This window comes from Canis aureus, chromosome 36 (genome assembly GCF_053574225.1).
Source record: "Canis aureus isolate CA01 chromosome 36, VMU_Caureus_v.1.0, whole genome shotgun sequence".
In the NCBI taxonomy this organism is placed as follows: Eukaryota; Metazoa; Chordata; class Mammalia; order Carnivora; family Canidae; genus Canis; species Canis aureus.
The window spans coordinates 20,403,834-20,420,160 of NC_135646.1; the positions used below are offsets into that span (position 1 = coordinate 20,403,834).

General features: G+C 37.3%; 2 protein-coding genes across 8 annotated transcripts in view; one reads left to right on the forward strand and one right to left on the reverse strand.

Moving 5' to 3' along the window:
- Nucleotides 1-9,528, forward strand: part of CATSPERT (catsper channel auxiliary subunit tau) — a 132,599-nt gene extending 123,071 nt beyond the window's left edge. For 2 of the 4 annotated variants that reach the window (XR_013373133.1, XM_077885409.1), the window contains 2 exons: nucleotides 2,335-2,399; nucleotides 4,708-9,528. Coding sequence is in view for 2 of the 4 variants with exons in the window: in XM_077885409.1 (XP_077741535.1) it covers nucleotides 2,335-2,362 (28 nt within the window). In the remaining 2 variants the exon portion in view is untranslated. Of the gene's footprint in view, nucleotides 1-1,517; nucleotides 1,728-2,334; nucleotides 2,400-4,707 lie in introns of those variants that run through there. The other 2 variants (XM_077885410.1, XM_077885411.1) reach the window with 1 other exon arrangement.
- STRADB (STE20 related adaptor beta) overlaps nucleotides 2,717-16,327 on the reverse strand; it is a 35,980-nt gene continuing 22,369 nt past the window's right edge. For all 4 annotated transcript variants that reach the window (XM_077885426.1, XM_077885424.1, XM_077885427.1 and 1 more), the window contains 9 exons: nucleotides 12,294-12,390; nucleotides 8,738-8,859; nucleotides 7,735-7,843; nucleotides 6,833-6,956; nucleotides 5,460-5,631; nucleotides 5,090-5,194; nucleotides 4,698-4,942; nucleotides 3,991-4,033; nucleotides 2,717-3,527 (listed from right to left, as the gene is read on the reverse strand). In XM_077885426.1, the coding sequence (XP_077741552.1) occupies nucleotides 3,393-3,527; nucleotides 3,991-4,033; nucleotides 4,698-4,942; nucleotides 5,090-5,194; nucleotides 5,460-5,631; nucleotides 6,833-6,956; nucleotides 7,735-7,843; nucleotides 8,738-8,859; nucleotides 12,294-12,390 (1,152 nt within the window). In that variant the 3' untranslated portion in view covers nucleotides 2,717-3,392. The remainder of the gene's footprint in view (nucleotides 3,528-3,990; nucleotides 4,034-4,697; nucleotides 4,943-5,089; nucleotides 5,195-5,459; nucleotides 5,632-6,832; nucleotides 6,957-7,734; nucleotides 7,844-8,737; nucleotides 8,860-12,293; nucleotides 12,391-16,327) is intronic.

The window sequence follows — 16,327 nt, forward strand, 5'->3', positions numbered from 1 at the left end:
AGGGGCCAGTCTGGGGCTGTGTTGGGCATATAGTTGGGTTTGGACCAGATGCTTGCCCTCAGCCCATTTGCTGGGGTTAAGGGTCACACCAAATTGCAGGGTGTTCTGAGTTGTTCCCTATTAATGGGTGGTGATAGCATTCAGATTAGATGTCTGGCCCCAGTTCACAGTTGGGGCCACAAACTGTTGTGTATGGTTATCTTCCCTTCTCCCCAGGGTAGGAGTAACTTTGGAGTGGCACTGGTTAGTGGGAGCTGCTTGTAGGATGTGACACTGCAGTAGTCATATTGGAGGGACTCTTCCCAACTGGGATAGATTGGATGGGGTAGATCCACAGAAATGGGGCAGAGTGTGGTGTGTTAGCCAGCTAGGTGGAGTGTTCATGCTGTTTCCTGAAGGTGCCCAGCTATTTAGGCAGTGGAGAAGTGTTCCTGCCAGCTCTTTTGTTCTGGAACAAGTCTCCTAAAGATTCCTACCTCGCCAGTGTATATTTTGAAATTAGTAGATAAATCTCTTTCCTATGTATCCAGGCACTTTCCAAACTGCTGCTTCTATGTTATATCTCAGCAGGATTGTTTGTTATGGTATACCTTAAAGGGTGGGGACTCAGTTTCCTATCAGTCTCTTAGAGCTGAGCCCATTGATCTTTAAAGTCCCAGGAATTAAGCCCTACTGAGGGTTAAAACTCATTAAGCCCCACTGCTTTTCAAAGCCAGATGTTGTGGTAGCTCATATTCCCAGTGCAGTTCCCCTGTATCTGGGGTACCTGATGTGTGGTCTATTTCTCTCTTCTCTTTGCTGGTGGCATCCTTTTGTGGTTAGTCTTGCCGAGAGTTTGGGTACTGACTGCATTTCTGCCCCCTAACCTTTGCTTTGTGGCCTCCTCTACAATGAACTGTGGAAAGCCTGTTCTGCTAGTCTGGGTTGTTTTGGGGGTTAGTTGCACTGATGTGGCTGTTACCTAGATGTATCTATGGGACAAGCTGAGCATAGGATACTCCTATGCCACCATCTTCCCAGGCTCCAATATGTTCTATTCCTTTTTTTTTTTTTTTTTTTTTTTTTTAAGATTTTATTTATTTGACAGAGGACAGGCACAGGGAGAGGCAAGAGCAGGCTCCCTACTGAGCAAGGAGCCCAAAGTGGGCCTCCATCCTAGGAGTCTGGGATCATGACCTGAGTCAAAGGCAGATGCTTAACCGACTGAGCCACCCAGGTGCCTCTATTCTATTATCAAGTACAATATTTATATCTTGTCAGACTTTGGTTTGCTCTTGAGAAAAGCTTCAATTTACAGAATACTGGTCAGTTTCAATTTTTCTACCACAAATCATGAACACTATGGGACTTCAATAGAATTGGAAAATGGATTCTCGATCATTCATGTAATGGTACAATTAAGGTAGTAGTTTTATTTATTTATTTTTTTTGAGACCAAGAATTTCTAGTAATCTTCAAGGTTGTCAGTATGTGTATCAATCAGAGTGTAATTTGGAAGGTAACTCTGGATCTTTCAGGTAGACTGGTTTCATCAGTGATGGAACTAAGATTAAGAAACCAAAAGGGAGTGTGAGGCAATCCAAAGATTAGCAAGAGCAGGAAGTGATACCAGCCCTCAGATGGAAGGGGTAGCAAGAGGTGGTGTTACCGGAGTGCCAAAAACAGAAGACAAAGATGATGCAGCTGCTGCCAGAGACCCCACCAGAAACAAGGAAGTGGGACAAAAGGTGAGAAATACCACATTTCTTCGTATACGCTGATCTTCCACTCATGCTTCCTGGAAACCAGAGTGAGGGTGCAAGGGAAATGTAGTTCCCAATGAAGCAGAGCAGGGGAAGACTGAATAAATAGATTTGAGGACTAACAGGCAATTGACCAATAATACTTAGGAAAGCTTGTGGTAGAGAAAATACTAAGTGAAAACTGAAATCCCTTTACCTCACTAAACTTCTAATGGCAATATTGTAACATATCAAGAGACAACCTAGGTCTCCAGGTTGCACACTCACCTTCCAGATCTTGGGACTTGTTAGCCTCCATAATAGTATGAGCCACATTTATGGCCAAATTTATTCCTTATAATAAATATCCTATTGGTTTTGTTTCTCTAGAGAACTCTAATACAGGAAATCTGAGGGGCATTCTTTCATGGCTTCCAGAGTCCTTCTTTTGCAGTAACATCAACTCCCTACCTAGGCTCTATGGTTTCTGTGTACCTCTGTTACCTAGAGAAACTAGGAGGAAGTCCGTGGAATGAATGACAGCCCCCACCAGTACAGATAATCTCAGGGCCTCAACTGGTATTCATCTCTTCTTCCTCCTCCACCTTTGCAGGTCTTCATGGCTTGATGGAGTAACCTAAACATTCTTGAGGGGAACTGACCAATAAATATGAAAAGGTTTGTGTTTCAAATGATCTATTCATTTTGACATTATTTGTCTTATTAGTTTTAATTCTTTACTCTTAAGATAATCATCTTAAATAAGATTAAGACAATCTATTAACTGAGTGAGATAGGCCCCAATTTACTAGTTTATATATCCTTTGAGTTATATCTCTTTTTTGCTAATAAGGTAAAATCATTAAGATCTCTATGTCATTTAGAACCTCTTCTGCCTCATTGAAAAAATACCAGGGTGTCCCTTGTAAATCTGAGAAGGGGCTTTCCTTGGCAAAAGAAATTAGAATCATCACAAAGAAAAATAAAAGCATAAATTCAATTCAATAAATCTTTATTGAGCTCCCACGGGATGCACGAATTTAGGATCTATAATTTATAGTAGAAAAGTGTCAGTTTAGCCTCTTGGAAAAAAAAGCAAATTATAACTATATTTCAAGTGAATCATTTAATGTGAGGCTCAGTTTCATATTACCAGAAGTATTAACAGAATAAAATGGGAAAGTATAAACATTTTCCCTTTAACAGAAAAGAGTTTTGATGCCAGGATAAACTAGCCTGTTGGTCTAACAACAGCTGATCAAAAAGGCTAGAGAATCTGGAAGTAAAAAAAATGTCCTTGGAAGCACTTATCCTCTGAGGGCTTATTCCCCCGAGGGTTACAAAATGCTGAAAAAATTAACTGGCTCAAAAATTATATTGAAAGATCAAGAAGAGGAGTTAGTCACAGCTTGGGGAAAAAAAATGAGAACAGGTGACACTAAATAGAGCTAGATTCATAATTCTAAAGTTTCCTGGAGTGATACTAGAACTCTGAGTTAACAAAATAGGCTATAAATTCATGCTCCTTTGAACAGAGTGGTTTTAAACAATAGAATCTCCAGTGCACCAACTGTTTTTCAAGTATAATTCTAGTATTTGTACCTAGCAACATAGAGGAAAAGCAGCAGGGAGAAAGTGTCAAGTATCTAGGACATAAAGGATTTGACAGCCTTAGAATTCCCAGTTTGAGTCTTTTTCATCAGGAAAATCACATTCTGGCTCAGTCCAAGGTGACACTGGAGACAGTGCCACTGATGGCTTAGGAGGCAACAGTGAAAGTATTGAATCCTGGCTTTCTTCTTTCATCTGTTAAAGAAACTCAAAGTAAGGTTGTTGGTACATAATACATTAGCTATGTATAAATGACTTTTTTAAATGTTAAAAGCGTTTAAGATTGGTTTCTGGTATTTTCACTAAAAATGCCTTTGATCATCTGAAAACAGGAAGAAAAAATAAGCAAATAATCTAAGTTTTATCAGAATTATTTTGCCCCTTGATCATCTCTAGCCAGTAAACTAAAATGTCTCTAATCAAAATATAAATTGAGGGTATAGTAACATTTAATGATATTTATCTTGTTTTGCAGAATGGAAATATTTTAAAAACAAAATTTTTTTTGTAGTTAAATTATAGACTTTCTAACTTTACTTTATAAGGAAGTCATTATTAAGAATTTTGGTTACCAAACTGTCTCATTAAGCCAACAAAAAGAAATGAATTTTTAATGGTATTTAAAAACATCTAGACAACACAAGGTAGATCAGCTTACCTGTTTGAAGAAAACATGGGACAATAAACTGCTGGCAGATGGTCTAAATTTTTTAAGAAGTTATAAAAAAAAATAGAACTTTGTATTAGAATGTATTCTTATGTGTAAAAATGTATTAGAAATTAGCTTTAAAGTTATAAAACTCAATACTAAAAAATTAAAAGGAAAAAGAAATGTCATGAAGCCAAATTCTTACCTATAACCCTGACTAATGGGAAGAATTAATTTGAAAAATAACATTTATTGGGCACTTACTAATTATAAGAAAGTATGCTAGGCATTAAGAGGCTAAAGAAAAGGGAAGACACACCTTATTTCTGAAATACTAACACTAATATGTAGTTATGAGAATTTATATTATTATAGCAGCAACTAACATTTTTTGTACTGCTTGAAAGTTTCTGAATGTATAAATATAAATGCAGTAATTAATGTTCAGAAAAATGAAGTGATTTTTACAAGATGACTTGGTTGGGAAATGATATAGCTGAGACTAGAGACCAAGTCTTCTGACTTTGGATCCAGTTCTTCCCATTTGCTCATTGCCTCTCCTTGTTTTTAGCATTGATATTTTCTGGATTAATTATAATTTTTTCATCAAAAGACTGATAAAAGAGACTTGAATTTGGTGGGAAAGGTGTATTACAAAGCTTCTACAAGATATAAAACACTTAAGTTTGATGTTATTTACAAGTGGCCAATATTACCTTTTCTCAGGATCTTGTTGCAAACAGAGCCGTACCAAGCTAAGGAAGGCAGGAGAGAAAGTTTTTGAGGACGGAGTTTGCAACCTGTCACTATTTCCTGTGCGAGTTCCACTGGAGACAAGTACACTTTCTCCAATCCCAGAGTCTACACCTGATCGGGAATTCTTCATTCTGGATTCTGACTGAGGGAAGATACTAACATCCAATGGGCTATAAGGAGGACCTTTCAGTTTCTGCAACAACATCTAAAAGAAAGAAAAATTTCCTTCAACCCATTTCAGAGAAAGCATTAAAAACAAAGATTCTAAGAACAAAGATGTCTAAAGGAAATTATCTAGAATATAAGGGATCTTATGAAAGAAAAGTAGTTTGGGGATTTTACTAGGATTTACCTGAGTCCTGTGCATGTCCTGGAAAGGTACCTGCCCACTGGCCAATTCACACGCTGTAATCCCAACACTGTAAATATCTGACTTTACATTATATCCATGTAAATCCTGTAGAACAATTAATTTGAATTTCTTTAGTGAAAATAACAATAAAAAGTTATATACATGTGCTTTTTCGAGAAAGGATGTTGAACAGTGGAAAAAACTCATAAGTGAGAAATCAGGATATACCTAATAATTTTTACAAGAAAGAGAAAAAAAGTCTTGCAGTAGGCCATTCACCAATCCAAATCTAAGGGTGCAATTGTCCTTTAGTGAAGCTCAGAAGACACTCAAGATGCACAGACAACCCAATACGAAGGCCACACCTGACCTGTCTCAGTAGTTCTGGGCTCAGCCACGGCTGCACTGATGTGCTGAACTGTGGGAAATCATACACAGCCCTATGTCTCTGTCCGTGCTTAACCAAACTATGCAGGTGGGACAGGCCAGAGAGGGTCACTAGGCCATCACCAGAAATGAGGATATGGCTGGCTTTAATACTCCTAGAACAAAAAGAAACAATGCTAAATACTAGGAAATTGGCCAATGAAGATAAAAATCTGGTCAGAACAAATCCATGTATTCTCTTGGAAATCAAATACTCTTTATAAAATAGCACACTTATATGTAAGTATGCTTATACAAACACATATACATATATATGTATACATACACATATGAAATGTTCAGGGAATTAGGGAATCCTTCAACTATTTAGCATAGCATTAGAACAAGGGAAACAGCTACATATTTGGAAGGGATAATATTTTTTTTCACACTAGGAATGGAATCAAATTAATTTCACTGTTTTAGGATACTGTTGCAAAATACCCAAAGAAAAGTCTAAAAAAAATATTTGAAACATAAAGTTGGAATTTAAAGTTAAATGCAGTATTATCCAATAGGCAGCCTCTCATGGTATTAACATTTACAGAGATGTCATATAAATATTTCCTTTGTTAGATAAATTATAGAAGAGCCTTGTTCTTCATCCAAAATACTGAATTTAGAAACTAATAGAGTAGGATGGCCAACAATCTGATTAACTCTCTCTGTATAAGCTTTGATTAATTAGAATACAGTCCGCTAGAACTCCTCAGTTAACCAGAATGTTTCTAAAAATGTACAGTGAGAAAAAAAGATGTAAAAATATTGAAATAAACAGTAAAAGAAATAAGCTTATTTAAAAATAATTAAAAGAGAAAAAGTCCCAGTGTATCACAGAACATTGTTTTTAACATTCCACCAATTATTTCTGCATCTACAGTTTAAAAATAAGAGAACTGATATTTAATATGAAAGTCTCAAGGTGCTACAAAATATTTAGAAATCAAAGGTTTAGTTCCAATTGGTATATGATGTAAATATGACATAGAGCTGAAAAGCAGAAGCTCTTTATTTGCTTAAGAAAAACAAAAGAGACAACCATGATCGCTATCTATAGCTTATACCCCAGATTTCCTGAGGGCAGGTGCTCCACCACAACATCAGGCACAGCATTTGGCAAAGAGGATGTGGTCTCAACATTTTTGGTGAATGAACATAAAATTGTAAGCAATTACTGTACCTACTGGCCCATTTCTCCTTCAATTTTCATTTACAAACTTCCTAACACTCACACTCAACTGTTCTTTCCTAACAGCTCCTTAAATGGTTTCTTCCACTAAAATCCTCTCATTCCATAAAATACAAATAAGTAAATACCTGTGAATACAGCCATTTTGATGCAGATAGCTCAACCCTCTCACTGCTCCAAAGAGAATGTTTCTTATTAAAGTTTCACTCATCCCTTCAGGAAAGTAAGTCTTCAAAAGTTGACTTGCCGAACCTGAAAGAAACACCTGAAATCTTTCATTGAACACTGAAAGTGATTTTGCTTCTAGCTTATGTTTTAAATGTTCTTTCAACCATAAATTCACACATACACACACCTCTGTTACATTTTAGAGTCTAACCACTTTCCTATGCAAAGGTAATTTTCCTTCAAGAATCTCCAAAAAGACCTTCCTAATGATACTCTAGAGATTAGAAAGGAAAAGAAACAATTTTCAGTATTACTGAGAAAATACTGTGTGGATATATTTATTTTTCGATCCAGAGGCAATTCTCAAAAGTCCTAAAAATCAAAGCTATAGAATTCATTTATTTATTCAATACAGTATGAGCACCAAAATGAAAAATAGAAGATCCTGGCTTTAAGAAGCTCAAGTCCGGTGAAATGAGACAGGTACACATACAGATATTACAATACAGTAAAATAAGTTTACAATGAGAAAAATCAGGACAGAGATGATGTGATTAGGTGAGAAAACATACTGCTTGAAGACTTATACTGGTTCTGCAATGATAGGCAGGAAACTGAAGGAAAGAGACCGTTTGTTCAAAGGCATGGACTTCTTAGGGAGGCAACAGTGGTTTCACTATTATTGATCAGACCCATTCTTTCCAAAGACTAAAAGTCAACATGAACCAGATACATAAATTTATCATGAAATCTAGACTTGGCCACCAGATTTATAAATTAAAAGTAGAGAATCATAAATCTAAGATCCTTATAACTTCCAGGCTAAACTACAAGTTACTTTATCTAAGATGAGTTTTCTTACCATAAGCCATAAATGGAGAAATAACCCAAAGCCAGCTGCCAACAGTAAAAACAGTCCAGTAAGTTGTAATATTGGGATGCCGGAAAAAGTGAGATAGAATCACTGCTTTCTAGGATAAACACACAAGAGACAAGACATTTAAAAACAACTTTTTCCCCCCTTATGATGAAAGTAACAACAGAAGTGGCAGCTAACACTCAGCAGAGCTTATTAGTACTAAGTTACTGGTGCTGCCATCTCTTTAAATGTCACTACCATGACATGAAGTATGTCATATGGTCATCCCTATTTTACAGGAGAGAAACAGAAAATAAGAAACTTAAAATAAGTCAGAAAGCTTGGTCGAAAGCACATAATCAATAAAAGGAGTGGAAGTGAGATGTGAACTTAGTCTGACTCCTGAGGTCATACTCTGATAACTACACTATGTTCTTAATACAGAAACATTTAAAAATACATAAAAATATGAAGATAATCACTTCTAACTAAATCAGAGGCAACCACTGTTAACATTTCACTATAATTTCTTTCAATCTTTTTTTTCTGTGTAATATACGTGTATACTTCAAAAATTGGGACATCAAAACAAAATGTTTTCTTTATATCAAAAATGATTAGTGACAATGAAAATGGTATTATAGTATTCCTGAAATGCAATTCTATCAAAATGTATCAATTTAGAAGTTGATTTTACTTAGTTGGATAGAAAGGAAACTGTTGACTTTTGTTTTTTCGATTTCCCTATATGACTATTTGTGATTGGACTAGGAGTACTGTAAATCTCCAGACCAGCATTTTGAATACGATATTCATTTGAGGGAATTAATAGTATCCCAAAGTTTGAATATATTTGTTTTTTCATGGATCTGGCTTCCAAGTATTACTAGAAGAAAGAAATCTAATTTTCTCCAATAGAAAGAACTGTAATTTGGGGAAAAAATTCTTAGAAACGTAATCTTGTCAAATAGACATTAAATACCTTACTTTTTTTTCATATTGCTACCTGTAAAGCTTTCAGGCGTTCATCAGTGCAGTTTTCTAGATTTGTAATTTTTATAGTCACCAGTGTTCCTGTGGGAGTATGACGGGCAAGATGGACAGTTGTCAAGTTGTCAAATCCTCTTCCTATAACGAGATGTAAAACTCACGTTAGCAACCAAAGAAGAAAATTGATAATTTGGATATCATCAAAATTTAAACCTTCTGCTCTTTAAGAAAACATTGTTAAGAAAATGAAAAGATAAGCCACTGAAAGCATTAATGATACTTATATCTTGTCATTTACATCCAGCATATGTAAAAAAATTCTTACAACTCTATAGAATTCTTACAATTCTATCCAACCCTATACTAAATCTAAAACTATGCAAGACAATCCACAAAAGATACAGGAATATCCAATAAGCACATGAAAAAATCCTCAAGTTAATGAAATGCAAATTAAAACCACATTGATATATCATTATGTATCTATTATAATGGCTCAAATTGTGACCTGAATAAATTATGAAATTCATACAATGGAATACTATTCAGCAATCCCTAAACCACTGATGTGATTTCTGTTGGTCTCATAAGTGGCGTCATAAAGAATGTAGTCTTTTGTGTTTGGCTTCTTTCACTTAGCATAGTGCTTTTAAGACTGTTCCATGGTTGTTGTGTTTCAGTAGTTTCTTTTTATTGCTGAGTAACAATCCGTTGTATGAATATACCACAGTTTATCCATTTGCAAGTTGATAGATATATCGATTGTTTTCAATTTTTGGTGAGTATAAATAAAACTGCCAAAACATTCTTTAAGTAGACATATGTTTTCATTCCTCTTTGGCAAATACTTACAAGTGAGAGGGCTAGGTCATGTATATTTAACTTTCTAAGAAATTGCCAAACTGGTTTTGAAAGTGGCTGAACCATTTTTATTCCCACATGCAATGTGTAAGAACTACAACATACTCACCAGCATTTGGTGTCATCAGTTTTTTAAATTAATTAACTAATTATTTGTTTTTTAGATTTTGACAGAGAAGGTATGAGCAGAGAAGGGGGCAAAGGGAGGGAAGCAGACTCCCTGCTGAGCAGGGAGCCCACTATGGGGCTCAGTTCCATCCCAAGACCCTGAGATCATGACTTGAGCCAAAGGCAGATGCCAGGCATCCCCAGTTTTTAAAATTTAAAACACCTAGAGTGGCACCTATCAATAGGCACCTAATAAATGTTAGTCCCTCCCTCTCCCCACATTCACCAAATTGTGCCACTTATCTTTGAAATGAAGTTAATCACAGATTCATCCCTTCCACTCCAGTGTCAGCACGACTGCCTTGAACAGTTCAAGTCCTGTCCCTCTTTGCTGGTCATATGCAGTGACTTCCTCATCATGCCCTGTATTCTCAACTAAGGCATGCTCCAAAATTACTAGGGAAATAATACTTCAAACGCCTATACCTAGGTCCCATTCCCCAGAAATTTTGATTCAGTAGGTGTGTGATGGGATACAGGCACTGCAAGTTTTAAATTGGATGATACTTCGTTGCAAATCACTGATCTACATCTTCCAGACTACTGCCTGGAACTGCTGTCAGTTTTCCTCCTAAATTCAGCATTTAATAGAAAGTACATTTCAGTCCAGCACCTGAAAGCTTAGACTGTCCAGTCTGAAAGGTCTGCTTTCAAATCACTAGCTCTAAGACTGTTAAATTCTCAGAGCCTCATCAGACAAATGAGAGTGATAAAAAGCTAACACTGAAAAAGAACATATGAAATGTTCAGCACAGTGCCTGTTAGACGGTATTATTGCAATTATCACCATTCCATAATGTATCTCAAACACTTAGAGGATAAATTCCAAACTTGTGCTTTAAATGCTTTGAGAGGGCAGCCCCGGTGGCTCAGCGGTTTAGCGCCGCCTTCAGCCCAGGGCATGATCCTGGAGATCCGGGATCGAGTCCCACGTTGGGCTCCCTGTATGGAGCCTGCTTCTCCCTCTGCCTGTGTCTCTGTCTCTCTCTCTGTCTCTGTGTCCCTCATGAATAAATAAATAAAATCTTTAAAAAAAAAATGCTTTGAGAAATGAAGTGGGTAAGTTGTGAGGGATGCCAGTGTCTGAACTTCTATATAACACCACAGGAGATCTTTCACAATGTGTTCCAAACCTCCCTTTCCAGATTTGTCTTCTACCACTGCGTACTCCCCCTCTGTTCCCACTTATAGGCAAAGAGCATCTATGGATAGTTCCCCTCTAACCATCTTTCCTCAGTCATCTAACTGAAGTAATTTTTTTTTTCTTAACCTCTTTTTAAATTGACACCATCTGAACGTCCTTTCTAAGATGGGGCATTTTCCAGTGCTATTTAAAAATGTCAGATCCTTATTTTCTCTTGGCCTCCTTGACACTGGCATGGCAAGGTCAATGACCTACGCTTTGCCAAAATGAAGGACAGAGTTAGTGACAACAGAAGCAGAGGCAGTCAGAACTCACTGCAGTGGGTTCCAATATCTGGGATGTAAGTATTCTAACAGGTAGTACACTAAACTAGGCTATTCCTATGCCATGGCCCTGACTCTGGTTCTAAGATGTAGCTTTTCTTAGTTTCTTTCAAGTCTTTCTCTCTAGCCAATAATTCTAGGTAGGTTAACAATACTATTAAAAAAATTCCTCTCTTAAATTAGTCAGGATTATTTTCTGTTGTAACAAAAACCCTGATTAGAGTATTTAGCAAACTTTTCCTCATTCTTCAGGATCCTGCTTGTTTTTGTGATCTTTTTTGGTATCTCAGAGTAGTCAAGATGGATGGTTAGATGTTCGATCCTTTTTTTTTTTTTAATATGTTATTTATTCATGAGAGACACACACAGGTGAAGACATAGGCAGAGGGAAAAGTGGGCTCCCTGTGGGGAGCCTGATGTGGGACTCAATACCCCCCCACCGGGATCATGACCTGAGCCAAAGACAGATGCTCAACCACGAGCCACCCAGGTGCCCTTGTTCCACCTCTTCTGTTTTCCATAATAACACACTTATTTTTTTACATAGTTTTGTATCCCTAGCATCTAACACAGTATCTGTTTGCAATGTTTCATAGATATTTCTGAATATTCAGAACAAATGTTTCACATGTATGTGACTAGAAACAATTATTCATCCTGTCCCAAACTTAACTGAGAAAGGTTTCTATTACAAATGGGATTTTAGGTAAGTTTTTAAGTTAAAAGAAAGTAATCTGGTTAAAAGACTGAAAGAGTCACATGATTTGATTTGATTTTCATACCTAGTGTAAATTACAGACTTAAAATTGGAAGACTGCCACGATAAAGATAAATAAATATCTAGATTGCTTAGGGTCTTACTCTTCTAAAACTACTTCCTTAAAAAGGTAAAAATTCTAGAGAATAATCTTGAAAAAAATTTGGGCCACTATTTAGGACATAAAATTAATAGATCTGTCTGACACAATTAGCATCTAGTTTTATGCTATATGTGACAACAAAAAAAGACCTGCCTACAAAATAATCTTTTTGGCAATTTCATTTCTAATAGTGAAGGGTCAACCCAGGATAATTACCTATTTCCACTTGGAGTTCATAGTGAGAAACATTGGTGGAACAGATCACATCCTTGGCTTTAGTGGTTGGCAATCGGGAAAAGGCTGGCTCATCAACCTGTGTTATTTTAAAAAGATGAAAACAAAATACATAAAAGTTTTAGGTCCCCCATTTTAGTCCACTACCCTAATATAAAATATTGATATTTTATTTTCAAACCCACCAGTGCTCATTAGGAAGGCACTGGAAGGTGACTTAAGACACTGTTTCAAAATTTAAAAAGAGTTTACAGTTGCTAATAAATGGTTAAAAAGCTATCAGCATGTAAAGGAGGAGAAGGCAGGAAAACCAGATTTATAGGTAGCCAAAAATACGTTCCTGCACAATTTCCAACAAACATTTTTAGAAGTTGCTAGAAATAGCTATTAATTCTCCAGGGTATCTGATAAAAACATGAAGGGAAGAAATGCAGGGACCTGTCAGGAATATTCTATACTTTGGTTCTTGCTTCAAGTGGTTGCAAGTTATACCTATTACATATATAGGCACCTGCTCAGCTAGTGAAGGTGTTAACAAATCAAGGAAAAATGTCCACATTGCAGCCTATTAAAATTCCCGAAGTTCTTTACAAGATGAAATGATCAGAAGGGAGATCACAAAGAAAAACCTCAAGAGATGGGAGAATAGGGCACAGACCTCCTGAGTTAATGACCATGTACCAATATGAGGTCTCAGGGTGATCCTTTAGGGTTAAAATCTTAGCTCTGTAGCAGATCCCAGTATCAGTGAAATAACATGCACACAGAAGAAAGAAGAGGCCACCACCACTAGTGTCATATGATAGCCAGGATAACCTCCCAAAAGACACTCATACTCCAAAAGACACTTAGGACATTTTACAGGCACCAGCAGATGGCAAGAATCTTGTTACTACTTCAAAGGTAGAGAAAAGGAAGAAAGGGATTAGAAATTACATTACTGTGTAGTAGGAGCTGTGCCACTTCTTACATCCTTGATTCTGTATGTTCCCTAAACTTTTAAAAGAACAGGAAAAATATAAGCTCACAGTTAAAGATGAATAAAGGTAACTATTGTTCAAAAGGATTAAAGATTGTAAAATGAAATCCCACTATTAAATTGGAAATAATCCCAATGAAGAAAAGAGATCTAAATAATTCATTTCTTCAGAACAGATAATCTTCAAATAAATTCAGATTTAAAGAATACAAATAAGAGACAGAAGAACATAAAACAATTTTTAAAAAATTTTAAAGTGGCAACCTTAAGCCTGTAAGGAAGGCTAGAGCACCAAAGGAACTGAGGCTTACGGTTTACTGCTTGAGAAAAATGGAATACCTTATCAGATGACAGACTGAAAGCAAGCTAATCAACTTCTATTTTGCTTCTGTTTACTCCATTAAGGAAATATATATATATATATATATATATATATTTTAAATAGCCCCACTGTGGGGCTTAAATTCACAACCCTGAGATTAAGAGTCAAATATTCATGAGAGAGACAGAGAGAAAGACAGGCAGAGACACAGGCAGAGAGAGAAGCAGGCTCCACGCAGGGAGCCTGACGTGGGACTCAATCCCGGGTCTCGAGGATCAGGCCCTGGGCTGAAGGCGATGCTAAACCGCTGAGCCACCTGGGCTGCCCTAAAGTTTTCTTTAAGATAGGAGGGGCAGGGGGCCTGGGTGGCTCAGTCCACCGGGCACCTAAACTCTTGCTTTTGGCTCAGGTCATGATCTTAGGGTCATGGGATCAAGCCCCATGTTGGGTTCTGTGCTCAGCACAGAGTCTGCTTGGGATTGTTTCCCTCTTCCTCTCCCTTCCCCTTTGCCCCTTCCCCCGCTTGTGTGCATTCTCTCAAATAAATAAAATCTTTAAAAATAAAAACAAAATAAAGGACGCATATATGTTGTAGATAAGTGGCTAAAGTCCAATCAAAGTGTTTTTAAATGGGTTCAAAGTTACAGGCCAAACACAATTATATCTAGGATATTAAGTCTGCAGATGTAGTAGAACTGAGAATAGAAACCAGAATGAAACACCTGGGGTATACACGAATGAGACTTATTTTTTAATCTCAGAACGCATGCTAGAGGGGCAGGAATCTTTACGGGACTTCTCCAAGGACGAAAGAGCTGGAGGGAAGCTATTTCTCTCCCTAACCCCCAACCTAGAGAGATGGACACCTGCAGGAACACTCCACCTAGCTCACTAGCAGCATACTTGGCCTTCATGTTCTCCTGAAGACCTGCCCTGAGCAGTAGTCCATCCAAAGCAGAGTCACAGCATAGCATTGTGCAAGCAGTCCAGACCGTAACCAGTACCACTCCAAAGTGACTCTTGCTATAGAGAGAGGGGAAGATAACCATACATACCAGTCTGACTCTGACTCCAGCAGTGTGCTGGGGGTAAACATCTGATCTGGCTACAGGCTGCTCCACCAAAAGCTTCTCAGGGGACAACACAGGGAGAGCAAGCACCCTACAGTTGGGTGAGACTGTAGCTTTTGCAAACACCTAGCCTGACCCACCTTAAGCCCAAGGCAGCTGCAAACTGGCCAGGGACCAAAACCTGCCAACAACTGGCAAAAAGAACTACTTGCAGATCACTGAACTGAGGGCAAATATTGCTCAGCAACAACAGGGCACATACAACACACACAGGAGACGCCCTTGAAGCACTTGGTTCCAATGCACTGGAGGGTACTACAGAATCTCTTCTTTAGAAGGTCATTACTTGCAAGAGCAGGAGAAGTAACTGGCTTTTCTAACACATAGAAACAGATAGTAAGATAAAATGAAGAGACAGAGGAATATGCCCCAGATGAAAGAGCAGGACAAAATCACAGCAAAAGAACTAACAAAACAGATATAATATACCTGATAGAGAATTTAAAGTAATGGTCAGGGCAACCCCGGTGGCGCAGCGGTTTAGCGCCGCCTGCAGCCCAGGGTGTGATCCTGGAGACCCTGGATCGAGTCCCACATCAGGCCCTGCATGGAGCCTGCTTCTCCCTCTGCCTGTGTCTCTGCCTCTCTCTCTCTGTGTCCCTATGAATAAATAAATAAATAAAAAATGGGAAAAAAAAATAAAGTAATGGTCATAAAGATACTCACTGGACTTGAGAAAAGAATGGAGTATCTCAGTGAGACCCTCAACAAAGAGACAAAAAATATAAACAAGAACTAAGCAGAGATGAAGAACACAATAGCTCAAAAATATACTAGAGGGAATAAATAGTAGACTACAGGAAGCAGAAGACTGGATCAGTGACCTGTAAGAGAAATAAAAAGCCATCAAGCTGAACAGCAAAAAGATGAGAATAGATTAAAGGAACTCAGCAACACCATCAAGCCCAATAACATTGCATTATTGGGATCCTGTAAGGAGAAGAAAAAGGGGACAGAAAACTTATTTGAAGAAATAATAATTGAAAATGTCCTGAATCTGGGGAAGGAAATAGAAATCCAGATCCAGCAGGCACAGAGAGTCCCCAGTGAAAGCAACCCAAGGAGGTCCACATCAAAGACATATAATAATTAAAATGGCAAAAGGTAGTGATAGAAAAGAGAATTTTAAAAGCCGCAAGAAAACAGTTACATACAAGAGAAATTCCATAAGACCATCAACTGATTTTTCAGCAGAAACTTTGCAAGCCAGAACAAAGTGACATGATATATTCTAAGTGCTGAAGGAAAAAATCTGCAACCAAGAATATTTTCTTCATCAAGACTATCATTCAGAATAGAACAAAAAGCTTCTCAAACAAAAGTTAAAGGAATTCATCAACACTAAACCAGTCTTACTAGAAATGTTAAAAGGGATTCTCTGGAAAGGAAAGGCCATAAACTAGGGTAAAAAAAAGTACGAAGCACAAAAGCAGTAAAATTAAGTACATCTATAAATATCAGTCAAGGAATTCACAAAATAAAATACATAAATTATGAGACCATATACGTAGAAGGTGTGGGGAGGAATAAAACTTTAGTGCTTTTAGAAGGGTTCAAACTTAAGCAACCATCAACTTAATATAGA